General features: G+C 53.5%; 3 protein-coding genes across 3 annotated transcripts; all 3 read left to right on the forward strand.

Annotated features, from left to right (window-relative positions):
- Positions 1 to 2250: 2250 nt before the first annotated feature.
- Positions 2251 to 4032, forward strand: LOC307065862 (Golgi-associated RAB2 interactor protein 4-like; the record flags this gene model as incomplete). Its single annotated transcript, XM_079722854.1, has 2 exons — positions 2251 to 2979; positions 3322 to 4032. 2 exons carry the CDS (start codon positions 2251 to 2253, stop codon positions 4030 to 4032), a joined length of 1440 nt encoding a protein of 479 aa, XP_079578980.1.
- A 3796-nt stretch (positions 4033 to 7828) lies between these two features.
- On the forward strand, positions 7829 to 9610 carry LOC307065870 (Golgi-associated RAB2 interactor protein 4-like; the record flags this gene model as incomplete). The annotated part of the gene is made up of 2 exons (XM_079722865.1): positions 7829 to 8557; positions 8900 to 9610. 2 exons carry the CDS (start codon positions 7829 to 7831, stop codon positions 9608 to 9610), a joined length of 1440 nt encoding a protein of 479 aa, XP_079578991.1.
- A 3793-nt stretch (positions 9611 to 13403) lies between these two features.
- Positions 13404 to 15185, forward strand: LOC307065878 (Golgi-associated RAB2 interactor protein 4-like; the record flags this gene model as incomplete). The annotated part of the gene is made up of 2 exons (XM_079722876.1): positions 13404 to 14132; positions 14475 to 15185. 2 exons carry the CDS (start codon positions 13404 to 13406, stop codon positions 15183 to 15185), a joined length of 1440 nt encoding a protein of 479 aa, XP_079579002.1.
- Positions 15186 to 18810: the final 3625 nt, after the last annotated feature.

Raw genomic sequence — 18810 nt, forward strand, 5'->3', positions numbered from 1 at the left:
AAGGAAGCAAGCAAACAAGCCCGAGATAGGACCAGCACAAGAACCCGAGGCACCACCATTCTTACCATCATGTTCCAAAACTACAGAGATGAGCATCAATTTTACTAGATTGAGGGGAGGGAGGGGTGGGGGCTGGGAGCCGGTTTTCGAACTTCAGTGAGCTCACAGCTCTTAGCTGGCCTTTTCTCGAGAGCATCCAGTCCACCCTTGAGCTGTGTCTGGCTCCCAGGCTTCTACCTCTAGCCTCTGGCATGACCCGGGCTGCGGCCAGAAACAGGCTCCCACCTGGAATTCCAGCGTTCACTCCTGGAACGTCCAGCGTCCAGTCCTCCTCCAGCCACTAATTCAACTTTTCAATGCCCTGCTCAGAAGGGTTTCTCCACACCAAATCTGCAGGCACTTTTTTCTTCTGGGGCTCCAAAACCAAATCCTTAAACCTCACATGAGGGAGAGTATTTGTTAGGTCAGAGCATCCTTGTTGATTGGACCTCCAGTTTGTGACTTCCATAGACCTCATCACGGGAGGCTGGGGAGAGGTCTCTTCTGTTGGTGGACGGAATGGTGGGCACTTGGTGGGGAGCACTGCTGAGAAAGGGAGCCAGCCCAAGACCTACACATGTGCACTGTTTCCCCTGGCCAAACAAGGTTCCTGACCCCAGAATTAACCCAGAGTTTCCGAGAAGACTAGGAGCTGCAGGGAGCCGCAATTAATGCTTTACTCTCCACCAGCTTTTCCTTGGACCCAAGGAGGAGAAGTTACAAAAAGATCACATCACACTCCTTTGATCTTATGACTTCCACACAGGCAAGTGCAGGGAAACACTAGTCTGAAGGAAGAAAATGCATTAAAAACACGTGCATAGGGACTTCGCTGGTGGTGCAGTGGTTAAGAATCCGCCTGCCGACGCAGGGGACCCGGGTTCGAGCCCTGGTCCAGGAAGATCCCACATGCCACGGAGCAACTAAGCCCGTGTGCCACAACTACCGAGGCCCGCACGCCTAGAGCCCGTGCTCCCCAACAAGAGAAGCCAAAAATAAATAATAAAATAAATTTACAGGAAAAAAAAAACAAAAAAACACTTGCATAGCCCTTAGCTGTTTATAAAGTTCTTGAATGTGTGTGCCCCCTTCCGATTCTCACGTCTTTCCATTCTGCAGATAAGCAAACGGAAGTTCAGAGCATTTAAAGGACTGGCTCAAGGTGGCAGGTGATGGTGCAGAGAGGGAGCTACCTCGGTGCAACAACTTTCAGACAGTGTGCCACCCCGGTCCCGCACAGAGGTACACAGATGGTGGAGGAGACAGGACAGCACGAGTAATGATCACAACTCTGAGTGACAAATACAATGAGAGGCGTGTGTTTGGGGACTGGATCTATTCAGAGGAGGGGGTCTGGGGCATGGGAAGGAGTTCTGGGTTAGGGAAGGCTTCACAGGGGAATTGGCACTCACCATCGTCCACGTTTACTGAGATTTTATGAAAGGACAGACTAAGGACCGCCACTGCCAACTCTGCCTTATTCGATACAATTAAACCACGAGCTTAAATGGTTCAAATTGATCCCATCATCTTACATTCCTATAGATTTCATCCAGTAGCTGAATTTGGGGGAGGAAAAGAAAAAGGACCCACACAAAACTTTCCCACTTGAAGACATTTTTATTTTGGTAACGCACCTGAGTCCCTGGCAGGATGGGCCTGTCCTCCGCGGGGGCAGTGGGGTGTTTGGGAGAGGATGGGGGCCCTGCCCTGAGGGGGCAGCTGGGGGATGAGGCAAAGGGCTTTGTGACAGTGATAGGTCACAAAGGGCTTTGTGACACTGATAGGTCACAAAGGGCATCAGAGGATAAATAGGCTGTGCCAGGGGGTTAGGCTGACAAAGTGGTTACTTCTCTCGCTAGGACGGAAGTTCACCACGGCCTCTTGGGGAGATAAAAACCCAGAAGCAGAAGTGAGGTGAGGCGGAGGGGGAGCCTACCGTACCTCTCGACACACTTGAAGAGAGTCAGCCTGGGCTCCAGGCGCCCTACAGCGTCCCCACTGTGATCATCTGTGCCCCTACTCACACCCCGGCCTCTGGGAGACCCTGAGGCAAACGTGGGGGCCTGTGGGGCGGGCTTGGAAGACCTGCCGTAGGGCCGCCTGTGTGACGCAGGAGCATCGCGGCTCGCTCTTCGGCCAGTGAGGCCGAGGGAGGGAAGAGCCAGGGACCCGCCTTAACCGCGCTGCCTGTCGTGATCAAAGACAGCCATGAGTGGGGACTCTCTGCTCCCGTATCACACGGCCCGGAGCAGCACCTGGGTGGACCTGTTCAACACCACCACGGGGAAGCTGCAGCAGCAACTGCACAAGGGCGAATACCACATATTCAAGTACGCAGCAATATTCGAGAGCGACTTCATCCAGGTCACGAAGAGGGGAGAAGCGATTGACGTGCACAACTGGGGCGGCATGGTGACCATGGGCATCACATCCACCAGCCCCGTCCTCCCGCTCCCAGACATCATGCTGCTGGCCCGACGGGCCACCGGCTGTGAAAAGCACGCCGAGCGCAGCCCGGCCACCAAGGGCAAGAGCCACAAGGCTGCAAAGACCTTAGAGCTCACCAGGCTCCTTCCCTTGGAGTTCGTGAGGATCTCCACTCACAATCGTGAGAAACAACAGCTGCGCGTGAAGCTTGCCACTGGCCGCTGCTTCTACCTGCAGCTGTGTCCCCCTCTGGACGCGCGGGAAGACCTCTTCGCCGAGTGGGAACAGCTGCTTGACCTCCTGCGACCACCAGTGGACAGTGAAAGCAACACCTATGCCGTTCCCGTCTGGGACATGACCTGCGTGCCTGTGTTCGAGGAGGAGGAGGACGGGAGGAGCCCGGCCGTGGAGGATTTCCAAGGAAAGGGGCGTCAGGACCAGGTGAGCGTCAGCAGCCTCCACACGTGCCCTGAGGTGGCCGGGGCCACGTCTGCAGCTTTTGCGGGGGGCGAAGGGATCCAACTGGACTCCCACAAGCCCGATACCATGCCCGATGTGGCCACTGCGAAAGCAAAACCTACTACAGGGCTTGACAAAGCGTCCGCATCGCGGGCAACGACAAAGGTGGAGACAGCAGGGGTGGCAGGAGGCACCGCAGCGGGTGCTTTGAGCTCGGCAGTGATCAAGTCTCCTGCCGCTGAAGAGCAGAGCACGGCCATAGCAGCCACAGCCAGCGACGGGCCTGGAGGAAGCAAAACCAACATAGCCACTGGGGACACTGCCAGAACATCCCTGAGGAGCGGGAAAACGGCCTTGGCAGGTGCTGAGAACAATCCACAGTATGCTTCCAGCACGTCCACCAGCCTCTCCCCAGGGGCCGGCATGACTGTGGTCGGAGCAGAACCTACCAGCAAGACTGTCAAAGGAAGAGCCGACAAGGACGATGACGGGACCCTCGTCTCAAGCTTGCCACAGGAAGGCAAAGTGAGCGAACAGGATGGCAGCTCACAGAGAGTATCCCAGGCCCACAAGGGAAGAAGGGAGAGGAGGGAGCACTGGGGAGAGGACAGAGCTCTTACGAGCCCCTCGCTCTGCAGTTCCGTGGAAAGCCACCACAAGGCAGCGGGGAGCAAGACAATCCCCAAAGCAGCTGGCCCAGGCTCAGGCGGCCGCAGAGCCACTAGAGATGACCAAAAGGCCAAAGGCCACGGCAGCCCGGGGGGCAGCGAGCAGGGCACTGCTCCCAAAGGCATCAGCCGTGCTCCCATCACCAGTGAGTCCAAGACCTCGCACAGATCGGGCAGGAGCTTATCTCCAGCGCGTTCGGGTCCCACCACCAACATACTCAGCAGGATCAGCTCTTGCTTCAGGAATATGAGAGCCAGACTCACAAAAAAGACAGTGGCCTCGTCACGAAATAAACATGGGAGCATCCTGGCGAAGCCAGTGGAAGGGACCCGAATGGAGGCCATCACAGAGACAGCAGAGAGTGGCCAGGGGCTGGAAATCACTGGTGTGACATCTGAGACCATGGAGCCAGTGACCGTTGAAGCCCATCAATAGGACCTAGAGCTGGGAGCTGCAAAGGGGACCAGGGCTCTGGGAAATACCCCTGGAGAGCCCATTTCAGCTTCCTTACTGCAATTTAAATAAAAAAACATACAGTCTGAGAATGCACGCAGTGTTTTGTCTGAAGTTCTAGGTCCCGAAGCACAGCCGTAGCCTCACAGTGGATTCTGTGATGTCAGCTGTGCCACAGTCTGAGACCCAGTGTCCAGGCAAGGGCAGCCCCACCTCACACGCATGCTCAGCGCCAACAGCAGTTGGCTTCCATCTGGCTTCCACTCCTTTCTGGCTTTGCCCCTCAGGGCCATGGCTCAAAGTCAGACTATGGTCTGGGAAGCTCTCCTTCACTAGCCCCCTATTCTTTCTGTTTTTTGTTTGTTTGTTTGTTTTTTGCGGTACGCGGGCCACTCACTGTTGTGGCCTCTCCCGTCACGGAGCACAGGCTCCGGACGAGCAGGCCCAGCGGCCATGGCTCACGGGCCCAGCCGCTCCGCGGCATGTGGGATCTACCAGGACCGGGGCACGAACTCATGTTCCCTGCATCCTCAGGTGGACTCTCAACCACTGCGCCACCAGGGAATCCCCCCTATTCTTTTTATAAACGCTTATTCCCCCTGAAGGTCTGTAAACAGAGCCAGAACAGGACTCATGTCCCCTCGGGCTATTCAGTGGACAGAAATAAGGGCGGCAGTATTAGCTAGCAATCAGAACAGCAAGCACTCTCATCTAGACTTAGCCGTTCCCTGCCCAGGTATATACCCTGGAGAAACACACATGTTCTAAGAAACAACTCTGAGAATGTTTAGAGCAAAAATAACTTAACAGCAAAACACGGGAAACAGCCCAAATTTCCATCAGCAGAATTCATACAGCAGGATAGGATGAGATTGGAATATTCAATAGTGAAAAATAAATGAGCTACACACATTAGCATAGATCAACTTCTCATGATTTTTAAAAACATCAAAAGAATGGGATACAGTTCCACTCATGGAACCATTCTGAAACAAGCTCAAACAACAGATTGCATAGGGTACATGTTTAAAACAACGGTAGCTAAAAATGAGGGAAGAGTAAACACAAAATTGAGGACAGTTTTCTCTAGGGTGGAAAGGCTAGGTCAAGGAGGTGGACACAAGGCTGTTAGTGCTGCTGGGAATTGTTCTGTCTCTTAAGCAAGATGGTAGGTACACAGGTGTTGTATTTTTCACATTTTACTAACTCTGAAATCAGGATGGTCCTACAATCACCGTGGCAGTTGTGATGAAGTTATGGCCAATGCCTTTCTCTTTCTTTCACTTTTATTTATGCACAAAAGTGATGTCAGAAAGGCTTGGCATCTTTAAAGTACCTTTATTTAAGGTAAAGTACAAGAACACTTGTTTGGTTATTAGGAAAAGAAGGAACGATATGCCTATTTTACAGATGAGAACACTGAGGCTCAGAGAAGGTAACCTGCTCCAGTCGCACAATGGGATCTTTGCAGAACAGTGATCCACCAGCCCACTTCTCTATGCAAAGCCCTGTCTGTAGTTTGAGAAGGAAGCAAGCAAACAAGCCCGAGATAGGACCAGCACAAGAACCCGAGGCACCACCATTCTTACCATCATGTTCCAAAACTACAGAGATGAGCATCAATTTTACTAGATTGAGGGGAGGGAGGGGTGGGGGCTGGGAGCCGGTTTGCGAACTTCAGTGAGCTCACAGCTCTTAGCTGGCCTTTTCTCGAGAGCATCCAGTCCACCCTTGAGCTGTGTCTGGCTCCCAGGCTTCTACCTCTAGCCTCTGGCATGACCCGGGCTGCGGCCAGAAACAGGCTCCCACCTGGAATTCCAGCGTTCACTCCTGGAACGTCCAGCGTCCAGTCCTCCTCCAGCCACTAATTCAACTTTTGAATGCCCTGCTCAGAAGGGTTTCTCCACACCAAATCTGCAGGCACTTTTTTCTTCTGGGGCTCCAAAACCAAATCCTTAAACCTCACATGAGGGAGAGTATTTGTTAGGTCAGAGCATCCTTGTTGATTGGACCTCCAGTTTGTGACTTCCACAGACCTCATCACGGGAGGCTGGGGAGAGGTCTCTTCTGTTGGTGGACGGAATGGTGGGCACTTGGTGGGGAGCACTGCTGAGAAAGGGAGCCAGCCCAAGACCTACACATGTGCACTGTTTCCCCTGGCCAAACAAGGTTCCTGACCCCAGAATTAACCCAGAGTTTCCGAGAAGACTAGGAGCTGCAGGGAGCCGCAATTAATGCTTTACTCTCCACCAGCTTTTCCTTGGACCCAAGGAGGAGAAGTTACAAAAAGATCACATCACACTCCTTTGATCTTATGACTTCCACACAGGCAAGTGCAGGGAAACACTAGTCTGAAGGAAGAAAATGCATTAAAAACACGTGCATAGGGACTTCGCTGGTGGTGCAGTGGTTAAGAATCCGCCTGCCGACGCAGGGGACCCGGGTTCGAGCCCTGGTCCAGGAAGATCCCACATGCCACGGAGCAACTAAGCCCGTGTGCCACAACTACCGAGGCCCGCACGCCTAGAGCCCGTGCTCCCCAACAAGAGAAGCCAAAAATAAATAATAAAATAAATTTACAGGAAAAAAAAAAACAAAAAAAAAACACGTGCATAGCCCTTAGCTGTTTATAAAGTTCTTGAATGTGTGTGCCCCCTTCCGATTCTCACGTCTTTCCATTCTGCAGATAAGCAAACGGAAGTTCAGAGCATTTAAAGGACTGGCTCAAGGTGGCAGGTGATGGTGCAGAGAGGGAGCTACCTCGGTGCAACAACTTTCAGACAGTGTGCCACCCCGGTCCCGCACAGAGGTACACAGATGGTGGAGGAGACAGGACAGCACGAGTAATGATCACAACTCTGAGTGACAAATACAATGAGAGGCGTGTGTTTGGGGACTGGATCTATTCAGAGGAGGGGGTCTGGGGCATGGGAAGGAGTTCTGGGTTAGGGAAGGCTTCACAGGGGAATTGGCACTCACCATCGTCCACGTTTACTGAGATTTTATGAAAGGACAGACTAAGGACCGCCACTGCCAACTCTGCCTTATTCGATACAATTAAACCACGAGCTTAAATGGTTCAAATTGATCCCATCATCTTACATTCCTATAGATTTCATCCAGTAGCTGAATTTGGGGGAGGAAAAGAAAAAGGACCCACACAAAACTTTCCCACTTGAAGACATTTTTATTTTGGTAACGCACCTGAGTCCCTGGCAGGATGGGCCTGTCCTCCGCGGGGGCAGTGGGGTGTTTGGGAGAGGATGGGGGCCCTGCCCTGAGGGGGCAGCTGGGGGATGAGGCAAAGGGCTTTGTGACAGTGATAGGTCACAAAGGGCTTTGTGACACTGATAGGTCACAAAGGGCATCAGAGGATAAATAGGCTGTGCCAGGGGGTTAGGCTGACAAAGTGGTTACTTCTCTCGCTAGGACGGAAGTTCACCACGGCCTCTTGGGGAGATAAAAACCCAGAAGCAGAAGTGAGGTGAGGCGGAGGGGGAGCCTACCGTACCTCTCGACACACTTGAAGAGAGTCAGCCTGGGCTCCAGGCACCCTACAGCGTCCCCACTGTGATCATCTGTGCCCCTACTCACACCCCGGCCTCTGGGAGACCCTGAGGCAAACGTGGGGGCCTGTGGGGCGGGCTTGGAAGACCTGCCGTAGGGCCGCCTGTGTGACGCAGGAGCATCGCGGCTCGCTCTTCGGCCAGTGAGGCCGAGGGAGGGAAGAGCCAGGGACCCGCCTTAACCGCGCTGCCTGTCGTGATCAAAGACAGCCATGAGTGGGGACTCTCTGCTCCCGTATCACACGGCCCGGAGCAGCACCTGGGTGGACCTGTTCAACACCACCACGGGGAAGCTGCAGCAGCAACTGCACAAGGGCGAATACCACATATTCAAGTACGCAGCAATATTCGAGAGCGACTTCATCCAGGTCACGAAGAGGGGAGAAGCGATTGACGTGCACAACTGGGGCGGCATGGTGACCATGGGCATCACATCCACCAGCCCCGTCCTCCCGCTCCCAGACATCATGCTGCTGGCCCGACGGGCCACCGGCTGTGAAAAGCACGCCGAGCGCAGCCCGGCCACCAAGGGCAAGAGCCACAAGGCTGCAAAGACCTTAGAGCTCACCAGGCTCCTTCCCTTGGAGTTCGTGAGGATCTCCACTCACAATCGTGAGAAACAACAGCTGCGCGTGAAGCTTGCCACTGGCCGCTGCTTCTACCTGCAGCTGTGTCCCCCTCTGGACGCGCGGGAAGACCTCTTCGCCGAGTGGGAACAGCTGATTGACCTCCTGCGACCACCAGTGGACAGTGAAAGCAACACCTATGCCGTTCCCGTCTGGGACATGACCTGCGTGCCTGTGTTCGAGGAGGAGGAGGACGGGAGGAGCCCGGCCGTGGAGGATTTCCAAGGAAAGGGGCGTCAGGACCAGGTGAGCGTCAGCCGCCTCCACACGTGCCCTGAGGTGGCCGGGGCCACGTCTGCAGCTTTTGCGGGGGGCGAAGGGATCCAACTGGACTCCCACAAGCCCGATACCATGCCCGATGTGGCCACTGCGAAAGCAAAACCTACTACAGGGCTTGACAAAGCGTCCGCATCGCGGGCAACGACAAAGGTGGAGACAGCAGGGGTGGCAGGAGGCACCGCAGCGGGTGCTTTGAGCTCGGCAGTGATCAAGTCTCCTGCCGCTGAAGAGCAGAGCACGGCCATAGCAGCCACAGCCAGCGACGGGCCTGGAGGAAGCAAAACCAACATAGCCACTGGGGACACTGCCAGAACATCCCTGAGGAGCGGGAAAACGGCCTTGGCAGGTGCTGAGAACAATCCACAGTATGCTTCCAGCACGTCCACCAGCCTCTCCCCAGGGGCCGGCATGACTGTGGTCGGAGCAGAACCTACCAGCAAGACTGTCAAAGGAAGAGCCGACAAGGACGATGACGGGACCCTCGTCTCAAGCTTGCCACAGGAAGGCAAAGTGAGCGAACAGGATGGCAGCTCACAGAGAGTGTCCCAGGCCCACAAGGGAAGAAGGGAGAGGAGGGAGCACTGGGGAGAGGACAGAGCTCTTACGAGCCCCTCGCTCTGCAGTTCCGTGGAAAGCCACCACAAGGCAGCGGGGAGCAAGACAATCCCCAAAGCAGCTGGCCCAGGCTCAGGCGGCCGCAGAGCCACTAGAGATGACCAAAAGGCCAAAGGCCACGGCAGCCCGGGGGGCAGCGAGCAGGGCACTGCTCCCAAAGGCATCAGCCGTGCTCCCATCACCAGTGAGTCCAAGACCTCGCACAGATCGGGCAGGAGCTTATCTCCAGCGCGTTCGGGTCCCACCACCAACATACTCAGCAGGATCAGCTCTTGCTTCAGGAATATGAGAGCCAGACTCACAAAAAAGACAGTGGCCTCGTCACGAAATAAACATGGGAGCATCCTGGCGAAGCCAGTGGAAGGGACCCGAATGGAGGCCATCACAGAGACAGCAGAGAGTGGCCAGGGGCTGGAAATCACTGGTGTGACATCTGAGACCATGGAGCCAGTGACCGTTGAAGCCCATCAATAGGACCTAGAGCTGGGAGCTGCAAAGGGGACCAGGGCTCTGGGAAATACCCCTGGAGAGCCCATTTCAGCTTCCTTACTGCAATTTAAATAAAAAAACATACAGTCTGAGAATGCACGCAGTGTTTTGTCTGAATTTCTAGGTCCCGAAGCACAGCCGTAGCCTCACAGTGGACTCTGTGATGTCAGCTGTGCCACAGTCTGAGACCCAGTGTCCAGGCAAGGGCAGCCCCACCTCACACGCATGCTCAGCGCCAACAGCAGTTGGCTTCCATCTGGCTTCCACTCCTTTCTGGCTTTGCCCCTCAGGGCCATGGCTCAAAGTCAGACTATGGTCTGGGAAGCTCTCCTTCACTAGCCCCCTATTCTTTCTGTTTTTTGTTTGTTTGTTTGTTTTTTGCGGTACGCGGGCCACTCACTGTTGTGGCCTCTCCCGTCACGGAGCACAGGCTCCGGACGAGCAGGCCCAGCGGCCATGGCTCACGGGCCCAGCCGATCCACGGCATGTGGGACCTACCAGGACCGGGGCACGAACTCATGTTCCCTGCATCCTCAGGTGGACTCTCAACCACTGCGCCACCAGGGAATCCCCCCTATTCTTTTTATAAACGCTTATTCCCCCTGAAGGTCTGTAAACAGAGCCAGAACAGGACTCATGTCCCCTCGGGCTATTCAGTGGACAGAAATAAGGGCGGCAGTATTAGCTAGCAATCAGAACAGCAAGCACTCTCATCTAGACTTAGCCGTTCCCTGCCCACGTATATACCCTGGAGAAACACACATGTTCTAAGAAACAACTCTGAGAATGTTTAGAGCAAAAATAACTTAAGAGCAAAACACGGGAAACAGCCCAAATTTCCATCAGCAGAATTCATACAGCAGGATAGGATGAGATTGGAATATTCAATAGTGAAAAATAAATGAGCTACACACATTAGCATAGATCAACTTCTCATGATTTTTAAAAACATCAAAAGAATGGGATACAGTTCCACTCATGGAACCATTCTGAAACAAGCTCAAACAACAGATTGCATAGGGTACATGTTTAAAACAACGGTAGCTAAAAATGAGGGAAGAGTAAACACAAAATTGAGGACAGTTTTCTCTAGGGTGGAAAGGCTAGGTCAAGGAGGTGGACACAAGGCTGTTAGTGCTGCTGGGAATTGTTCTGTCTCTTAAGCAAGATGGTAGGTACACAGGTGTTGTATTTTTCACATTTTACTAACTCTGAAATCAGGATGGTCCTACAATCACCGTGGCAGTTGTGATGAAGTTATTGCCAATGCCTTTCTCTTTCTTTCACTTTTATTTATGCACAAAAGTGATGTCAGAAAGGCTTGGCATCTTTAAAGTACCTTTATTTAAGGTAAAGTACAAGAACACTTGTTTGGTTATTAGGAAAAGAAGGAACGATATGCCTATTTTACAGATGAGAACACTGAGGCTCAGAGAAGGTAACCTGCTCCAGTCGCACAATGGGATCTTTGCAGAACAGTGATCCACCAGCCCACTTCTCTATGCAAAGCCCTGTCTGTAGTTTGAGAAGGAAGCAAGCAAACAAGCCCGAGATAGGACCAGCACAAGAACCCGAGGCACCACCATTCTTACCATCATGTTCCAAAACTACAGAGATGAGCATCAATTTTACTAGATTGAGGGGAGGGAGGGGTGGGGGCTGGGAGCCGGTTTTCGAACTTCAGTGAGCTCACAGCTCTTAGCTGGCCTTTTCTCGAGAGCATCCAGTCCACCCTTGAGCTGTGTCTGGCTCCCAGGCTTCTACCTCTAGCCTCTGGCATGACCCGGGCTGCGGCCAGAAACAGGCTCCCACCTGGAATTCCAGCGTTCACTCCTGGAACGTCCAGCGTCCAGTCCTCCTCCAGCCACTAATTCAACTTTTCAATGCCCTGCTCAGAAGGGTTTCTCCACACCAAATCTGCAGGCACTTTTTTCTTCTGGGGCTCCAAAACCAAATCCTTAAACCTCACATGAGGGAGAGTATTTGTTAGGTCAGAGCATCCTTGTTGATTGGACCTCCAGTTTGTGACTTCCACAGACCTCATCACGGGAGGCTGGGGAGAGGTCTCTTCTGTTGGTGGACGGAATGGTGGGCACTTGGTGGGGAGCACTGCTGAGAAAGGGAGCCAGCCCAAGACCTACACATGTGCACTGTTTCCCCTGGCCAAACAAGGTTCCTGACCCCAGAATTAACCCAGAGTTTCCGAGAAGACTAGGAGCTGCAGGGAGCCGCAATTAATGCTTTACTCTCCACCAGCTTTTCCTTGGACCCAAGGAGGAGAAGTTACAAAAAGATCACATCACACTCCTTTGATCTTATGACTTCCACACAGGCAAGTGCAGGGAAACACTAGTCTGAAGGAAGAAAATGCATTAAAAACACGTGCATAGGGACTTCGCTGGTGGCGCAGTGGTTAAGAATCCGCCTGCCGACGCAGGGGACCCGGGTTCGAGCCCTGGTCCAGGAAGATCCCACATGCCACGGAGCAACTAAGCCCGTGCGCCACAACTACCGAGGCCCGCACGCCTAGAGCCCGTGCTCCCCAACAAGAGAAGCCAAAAATAAATAATAAAATAAATTTACAGAAAAAAGAAAACAAAAAAAACACGTGCATAGCCCTTAGCTGTTTATAAAGTTCTTGAATGTGTGTGCCCCCTTCCGATTCTCACGTCTTTCCATTTTGCAGATAAGCAAACGGAAGTTCAGAGCATTTAAAGGACTGGCTCAAGGTGGCAGGTGATGGTGCAGAGAGGGAGCTACCTCGGTGCAACAACTTTCAGACAGTGTGCCACCCCGGTCCCGCACAGAGGTACACAGATGGTGGAGGAGACAGGACAGCACGAGTAATGATCACAACTCTGAGTGACAAATACAATGAGAGGCGTGTGTTTGGGGACTGGATCTATTCAGAGGAGGGGGTCTGGGGCATGGGAAGGAGTTCTGGGTTAGGGAAGGCTTCACAGGGGAATTGGCACTCACCATCGTCCACGTTTACTGAGATTTTATGAAAGGACAGACTAAGGACCGCCACTGCCAACTCTGCCTTATTCGATACAATTAAACCACGAGCTTAAATGGTTCAAATTGATCCCATCATCTTACATTCCTATAGATTTCATCCAGTAGCTGAATTTGGGGGAGGAAAAGAAAAAGGACCCACACAAAACTTTCCCACTTGAAGACATTTTTATTTTGGTAACGCACCTGAGTCCCTGGCAGGATGGGCCTGTCCTCCGCGGGGGCAGTGGGGTGTTTGGGAGAGGATGGGGGCCCTGCCCTGAGGGGGCAGCTGGGGGATGAGGCAAAGGGCTTTGTGACAGTGATAGGTCACAAAGGGCTTTGTGACACTGATAGGTCACAAAGGGCATCAGAGGATAAATAGGCTGTGCCAGGGGGTTAGGCTGACAAAGTGGTTACTTCTCTCGCTAGGACGGAAGTTCACCACGGCCTCTTGGGGAGATAAAAACCCAGAAGCAGAAGTGAGGTGAGGCGGAGGGGGAGCCTACCGTACCTCTCGACACACTTGAAGAGAGTCAGCCTGGGCTCCAGGCGCCCTACAGCGTCCCCACTGTGATCATCTGTGCCCCTACTCACACCCCGGCCTCTGGGAGACCCTGAGGCAAACGTGGGGGCCTGTGGGGCGGGCTTGGAAGACCTGCCGTAGGGCCGCCTGTGTGACGCAGGAGCATCGCGGCTCGCTCTTCGGCCAGTGAGGCCGAGGGAGGGAAGAGCCAGGGACCCGCCTTAACCGCGCTGCCTGTCGTGATCAAAGACAGCCATGAGTGGGGACTCTCTGCTCCCGTATCACACGGCCCGGAGCAGCACCTGGGTGGACCTGTTCAACACCACCACGGGGAAGCTGCAGCAGCAACTGCACAAGGGCGAATACCACATATTCAAGTACGCAGCAATATTCGAGAGCGACTTCATCCAGGTCACGAAGAGGGGAGAAGCGATTGACGTGCACAACTGGGGCGGCATGGTGACCATGGGCATCACATCCACCAGCCCCGTCCTCCCGCTCCCAGACATCATGCTGCTGGCCCGACGGGCCACCGGCTGTGAAAAGCACGCCGAGCGCAGCCCGGCCACCAAGGGCAAGAGCCACAAGGCTGCAAAGACCTTAGAGCTCACCAGGCTCCTTCCCTTGGAGTTCGTGAGGATCTCCACTCACAATCGTGAGAAACAACAGCTGCGCGTGAAGCTTGCCACTGGCCGCTGCTTCTACCTGCAGCTGTGTCCCCCTCTGGACGCGCGGGAAGACCTCTTCGCCGAGTGGGAACAGCTGATTGACCTCCTGCGACCACCAGTGGACAGTGAAAGCAACACCTATGCCGTTCCCGTCTGGGACATGACCTGCGTGCCTGTGTTCGAGGAGGAGGAGGACGGGAGGAGCCCGGCCGTGGAGGATTTCCAAGGAAAGGGGCGTCAGGACCAGGTGAGCGTCAGCAGCCTCCACACGTGCCCTGAGGTGGCCGGGGCCACGTCTGCAGCTTTTGCGGGGGGCGAAGGGATCCAACTGGACTCCCACAAGCCCGATACCATGCCCGATGTGGCCACTGCGAAAGCAAAACCTACTACAGGGCTTGACAAAGCGTCCGCATCGCGGGCAACGACAAAGGTGGAGACAGCAGGGGTGGCAGGAGGCACCGCAGCGGGTGCTTTGAGCTCGGCAGTGATCAAGTCTCCTGCCGCTGAAGAGCAGAGCACGGCCATAGCAGCCACAGCCAGCGACGGGCCTGGAGGAAGCAAAACCAACATAGCCACTGGGGACACTGCCAGAACATCCCTGAGGAGCGGGAAAACGGCCTTGGCAGGTGCTGAGAACAATCCACAGTATGCTTCCAGCACGTCCACCAGCCTCTCCCCAGGGGCCGGCATGACTGTGGTCGGAGCAGAACCTACCAGCAAGACTGTCAAAGGAAGAGCCGACAAGGACGATGACGGGACCCTCGTCTCAAGCTTGCCACAGGAAGGCAAAGTGAGCGAACAGGATGGCAGCTCACAGAGAGTGTCCCAGGCCCACAAGGGAAGAAGGGAGAGGAGGGAGCACTGGGGAGAGGACAGAGCTCTTACGAGCCCCTCGCTCTGCAGTTCCGTGGAAAGCCACCACAAGGCAGCGGGGAGCAAGACAATCCCCAAAGCAGCTGGCCCAGGCTCAGGCGGCCGCAGAGCCACTAGAGATGACCAAAAGGCCAAAGGCCACGGCAGCCCGGGGGGCAGCGAGCAGGGCACTGCTCCCAAAGGCATCAGCCGTGCTCCCATCACCAGTGAGTCCAAGACCTCGCACAGATCGGGCAGGAGCTTATCTCCAGCGCGTTCGGGTCCCACCACCAACATACTCAGCAGGATCAGCTCTTGCTTCAGGAATATGAGAGCCAGACTCACAAAAAAGACAGTGGCCTCGTCACGAAATAAACATGGGAGCATCCTGGCGAAGCCAGTGGAAGGGACCCGAATGGAGGCCATCACAGAGACAGCAGAGAGTGGCCAGGGGCTGGAAATCACTGGTGTGACATCTGAGACCATGGAGCCAGTGACCGTTGAAGCCCATCAATAGGACCTAGAGCTGGGAGCTGCAAAGGGGACCAGGGCTCTGGGAAATGCCCCCGGAGAGCCCATTTCAGCTTCCTTACTGCAATTTAAATAAAAAAAACATACAGTCTGAGAATGCACGCAGTGTTTTGTCTGAAGTTCTAGGTCCCGAAGCACAGCCGTAGCCTCACAGTGGATTCTGTGATGTCAGCTGTGCCACAGTCTGAGACCCAGTGTCCAGGCAAGGGCAGCCCCACCTCACACGCATGCTCAGCGCCAACAGCAGTTGGCTTCCATCTGGCTTCCACTCCTTTCTGGCTTTGCCCCTCAGGGCCATGGCTCAAAGTCAGACTATGGTCTGGGAAGCTCTCCTTCACTAGCCCCCTATTCTTTCTGTTTTTTGTTTGTTTGTTTGTTTTTTGTGGTACGCGGGCCACTCACTGTTGTGGCCTCTCCCGTCACGGAGCACAGGCTCCGGACGAGCAGGCCCAGCGGCCATGGCTCACGGGCCCAGACGCTCGGCGGCACGTGGGATCTTCCAGGACCGGGGCACCAACTCATGTTCCCTGCATCCTCAGGTGGACTCTCAACCACTGCGCCACCAGGGAATCCCCCCCTATTCTTTTTATAAACGCTTATTCCCCCTGAAGGTCTGTAAACAGAGCCAGAACAGGACTCATGTCCCCTCGGGCTATTCAGTGGACAGAAATAAGGGCGGCAGTATTAGCTAGCAATCAGAACAGCAAGCACTCTCATCTAGACTTAGCCGTTCCCTGCCCACGTATATACCCTGGAGAAACACACATGTTCTAAGAAACAACTCTGAGAATGTTTAGAGCAAAAATAACTTAACAGCAAAACACGGGAAACAGCCCAAATTTCCATCAGCAGAATTCATACAGCAGGATAGGATGAGATTGGAATATTCAATAGTGAAAAATAAATGAGCTACACACATTAGCATAGATCAACTTCTCATGATTTTTAAAAACATCAAAAGAATGGGATACAGTTCCACTCATGGAACCATTCTGAAACAAGCTCAAACAACAGATTGCATAGGGTACATGTTTAAAACAACGGTAGCTAAAAATGAGGGAAGAGTAAACACAAAATTGAGGACAGTTTTCTCTAGGGTGGAAAGGCTAGGTCAAGGAGGTGGACACAAGGCTGTTAGTGCTGCTGGGAATTGTTCTGTCTCTTAAGCAAGATGGTAGGTACACAGGTGTTGTATTTTTCACATTTTACTAACTCTGAAATCAGGATGGTCCTACAATCACCGTGGCAGTTGTGAGGAAGTTATTGCCAATGCCTTTCTCTTTCTTTCACTTTTATTTATGCACAAAAGTGATGTCAGAAAGGCTTGGCATCTTTAAAGTACCTTTATTTAAGGTAAAGTACAAGAACACTTGTTTGGTTATTAGGAAAAGAAGGAACGATATGCCTATTTTACAGATGAGAACACTGAGGCTCAGAGAAGGTAACCTGCTCCAGTCGCACAATGGGATCTTTGCAGAACAGTGATCCACCAGCCCACTTCTCTATGCAAAGCCCTGTCTGTAGTTTGAGAAGGAAGCAAGCAAACAAGCCCGAGATAGGACCAGCACAAGAACCCGAGGCACCACCATTCTTACCATCATGTTCCAAAACTACAGAGATGAGCATCAATTTTACTAGATTGAGGGGAGGGAGGGGTGGGGGCTGGGAGCCGGTTTGCGAACTTCAGTGAGCTCACAGCTCTTAGCTGGCCTTTTCTCGAGAGCATCCAGTCCACCCTTGAGCTGTGTCTGGCTCCCAGGCTTCTACCTCTAGCCTCTGGCATGACCCGGGCTGCGGCCAGAAACAGGCTCCCACCTGGAATTCCAGCGTTCACTCCTGGAACGTCCAGCGTCCAGTCCTCCTTCAGCCACTAATTCAACTTTTCAATGCCCTGCTCAGAAGGGTTTCTCCACACCAAATCTGCAGGCACTTTTTTCTTCTGGGGCTCCAAAACCAAATCCTTAAACCTCACATGAGGGAGAGTATTTGTTAGGTCAGAGCATCCTTGTTGATTGGACCTCCAGTTTGTGACTTCCACAGACCTCATCACGGGAGGCTGGGGAGAGGTCTCTTCTGTTGGTGGACGGAATGGTGGGCACTTGGTGGGGAGCACTGCTGAGAAAGGGAGCCAGCCCAAGACCTACACATGTGCACTGTTTCCCCTGGCCAAACAAGGTTCCTGACCCCAGAATTAACCCAGAGTTTCCGAGAAGACTAGGAGCTGCAGGGAGCCGCAATTAATGCTTTACTCTCCACCAGCTTTTCCTTGGACCCAAGGAGGAGAAGTTACAAAAAGATCACATCACACTCCTTTGATCTTATGACTTCCACACAGGCAAGTGCAGGGAAACACTAGTCTGAAGGAAGAAAATGCATTAAAAACACGTGCATAGGGACTTCGCTGGTGGCGCAGTGGTTAAGAATCCGCCTGCCGACGCAGGGGACCCGGGTTCGAGCCCTGGTCCAGGAAGATCCCACATGCCACGGAGCAACTAAGCCCGTGCGCCACAACTACCGAGGCCCGCACGCCTAGAGCCCGTGCTCCCCAACAAGAGAAGCCAAAAATAAATAATAAAATAAATTTACAGGAAAAAAAAAAACAAAAAAAAACACGTGCATAGCCCTTAGCTGTTTATAAAGTTCTTGAATGTGTGTGCCCCCTTCCGATTCTCACGTCTTTCCATTTTGCAGATAAGCAAACGGAAGTTCAGAGCATTTAAAGGACTGGCTCAAGGTGGCAGGTGATGGTGCAGAGAGGAAGCTACCTCGGTGCAACAACTTTCAGACAGTGTGCCACCCCGGTCCCGCACAGAGGTACACAGATGGTGGAGGAGACAGGACAGCACGAGTAATGATCACAACTCTGAGTGACAAATACAATGAGAGGCGTGTGTTTGGGGACTGGATCTATTCAGAGGAGGGGGTCTGGGGCATGGGAAGGAGTTCTGGGTTAGGGAAGGCTTCACAGGGGAATTGGCACTCACCATCGTCCACGTTTACTGAGATTTTATGAAAGGACAGACTAAGGACCGCCACTGCCAACTCTGCCTTATTCGATACAATTAAACCACGAGCTTAAATGGTTCAAATTGATCCCATCATCTTACATTCCTATAGATTTCATCCAGTAGCTGAATTTGGGGGAGGAAAAGAAAAAGGACCCACACAAAACTTTCCCACTTGAAGACATTTTTATTTTGGTAACGCACCTGAGTCCCTGGCAGGATGGGCCTGTCCTCCGCGGGGGCAGTGGGGTGTTTGGGAGAGGATGGGGGCCCTGCCCTGAGGGGGCAGCTGGGGGATGAGGCAAAGGGCTTTGTGACAGTGATAGGTCACAAAGGGCTTTGTGACACTGATAGGTCACAAAGGGCATCAGAGGATAAATAGGCTGTGCCAGGGGGTTAGGCTGACAAAGTGGTTACTTCTCTCGCTAGGACGGAAGTTCACCACGGCCTCTTGGGGAGATAAAAACCCAGAAGCAGAAGTGAGGTGAGGCGGAGGGGGAGCCTACCGTACCTCTCGACACACTTGAAGAGAGTCAGCCTGGGCTCCAGGCGCCCTACAGCGTCCCCACTGTGATCATCTGTGCCCCTACTCACACCCCGGCCTCT

This window comes from Hyperoodon ampullatus (assembly GCF_949752795.1).
Source record: "Hyperoodon ampullatus genome assembly, chromosome: 2".
Classification (NCBI taxonomy): domain Eukaryota; kingdom Metazoa; phylum Chordata; class Mammalia; order Artiodactyla; family Ziphiidae; genus Hyperoodon; species Hyperoodon ampullatus.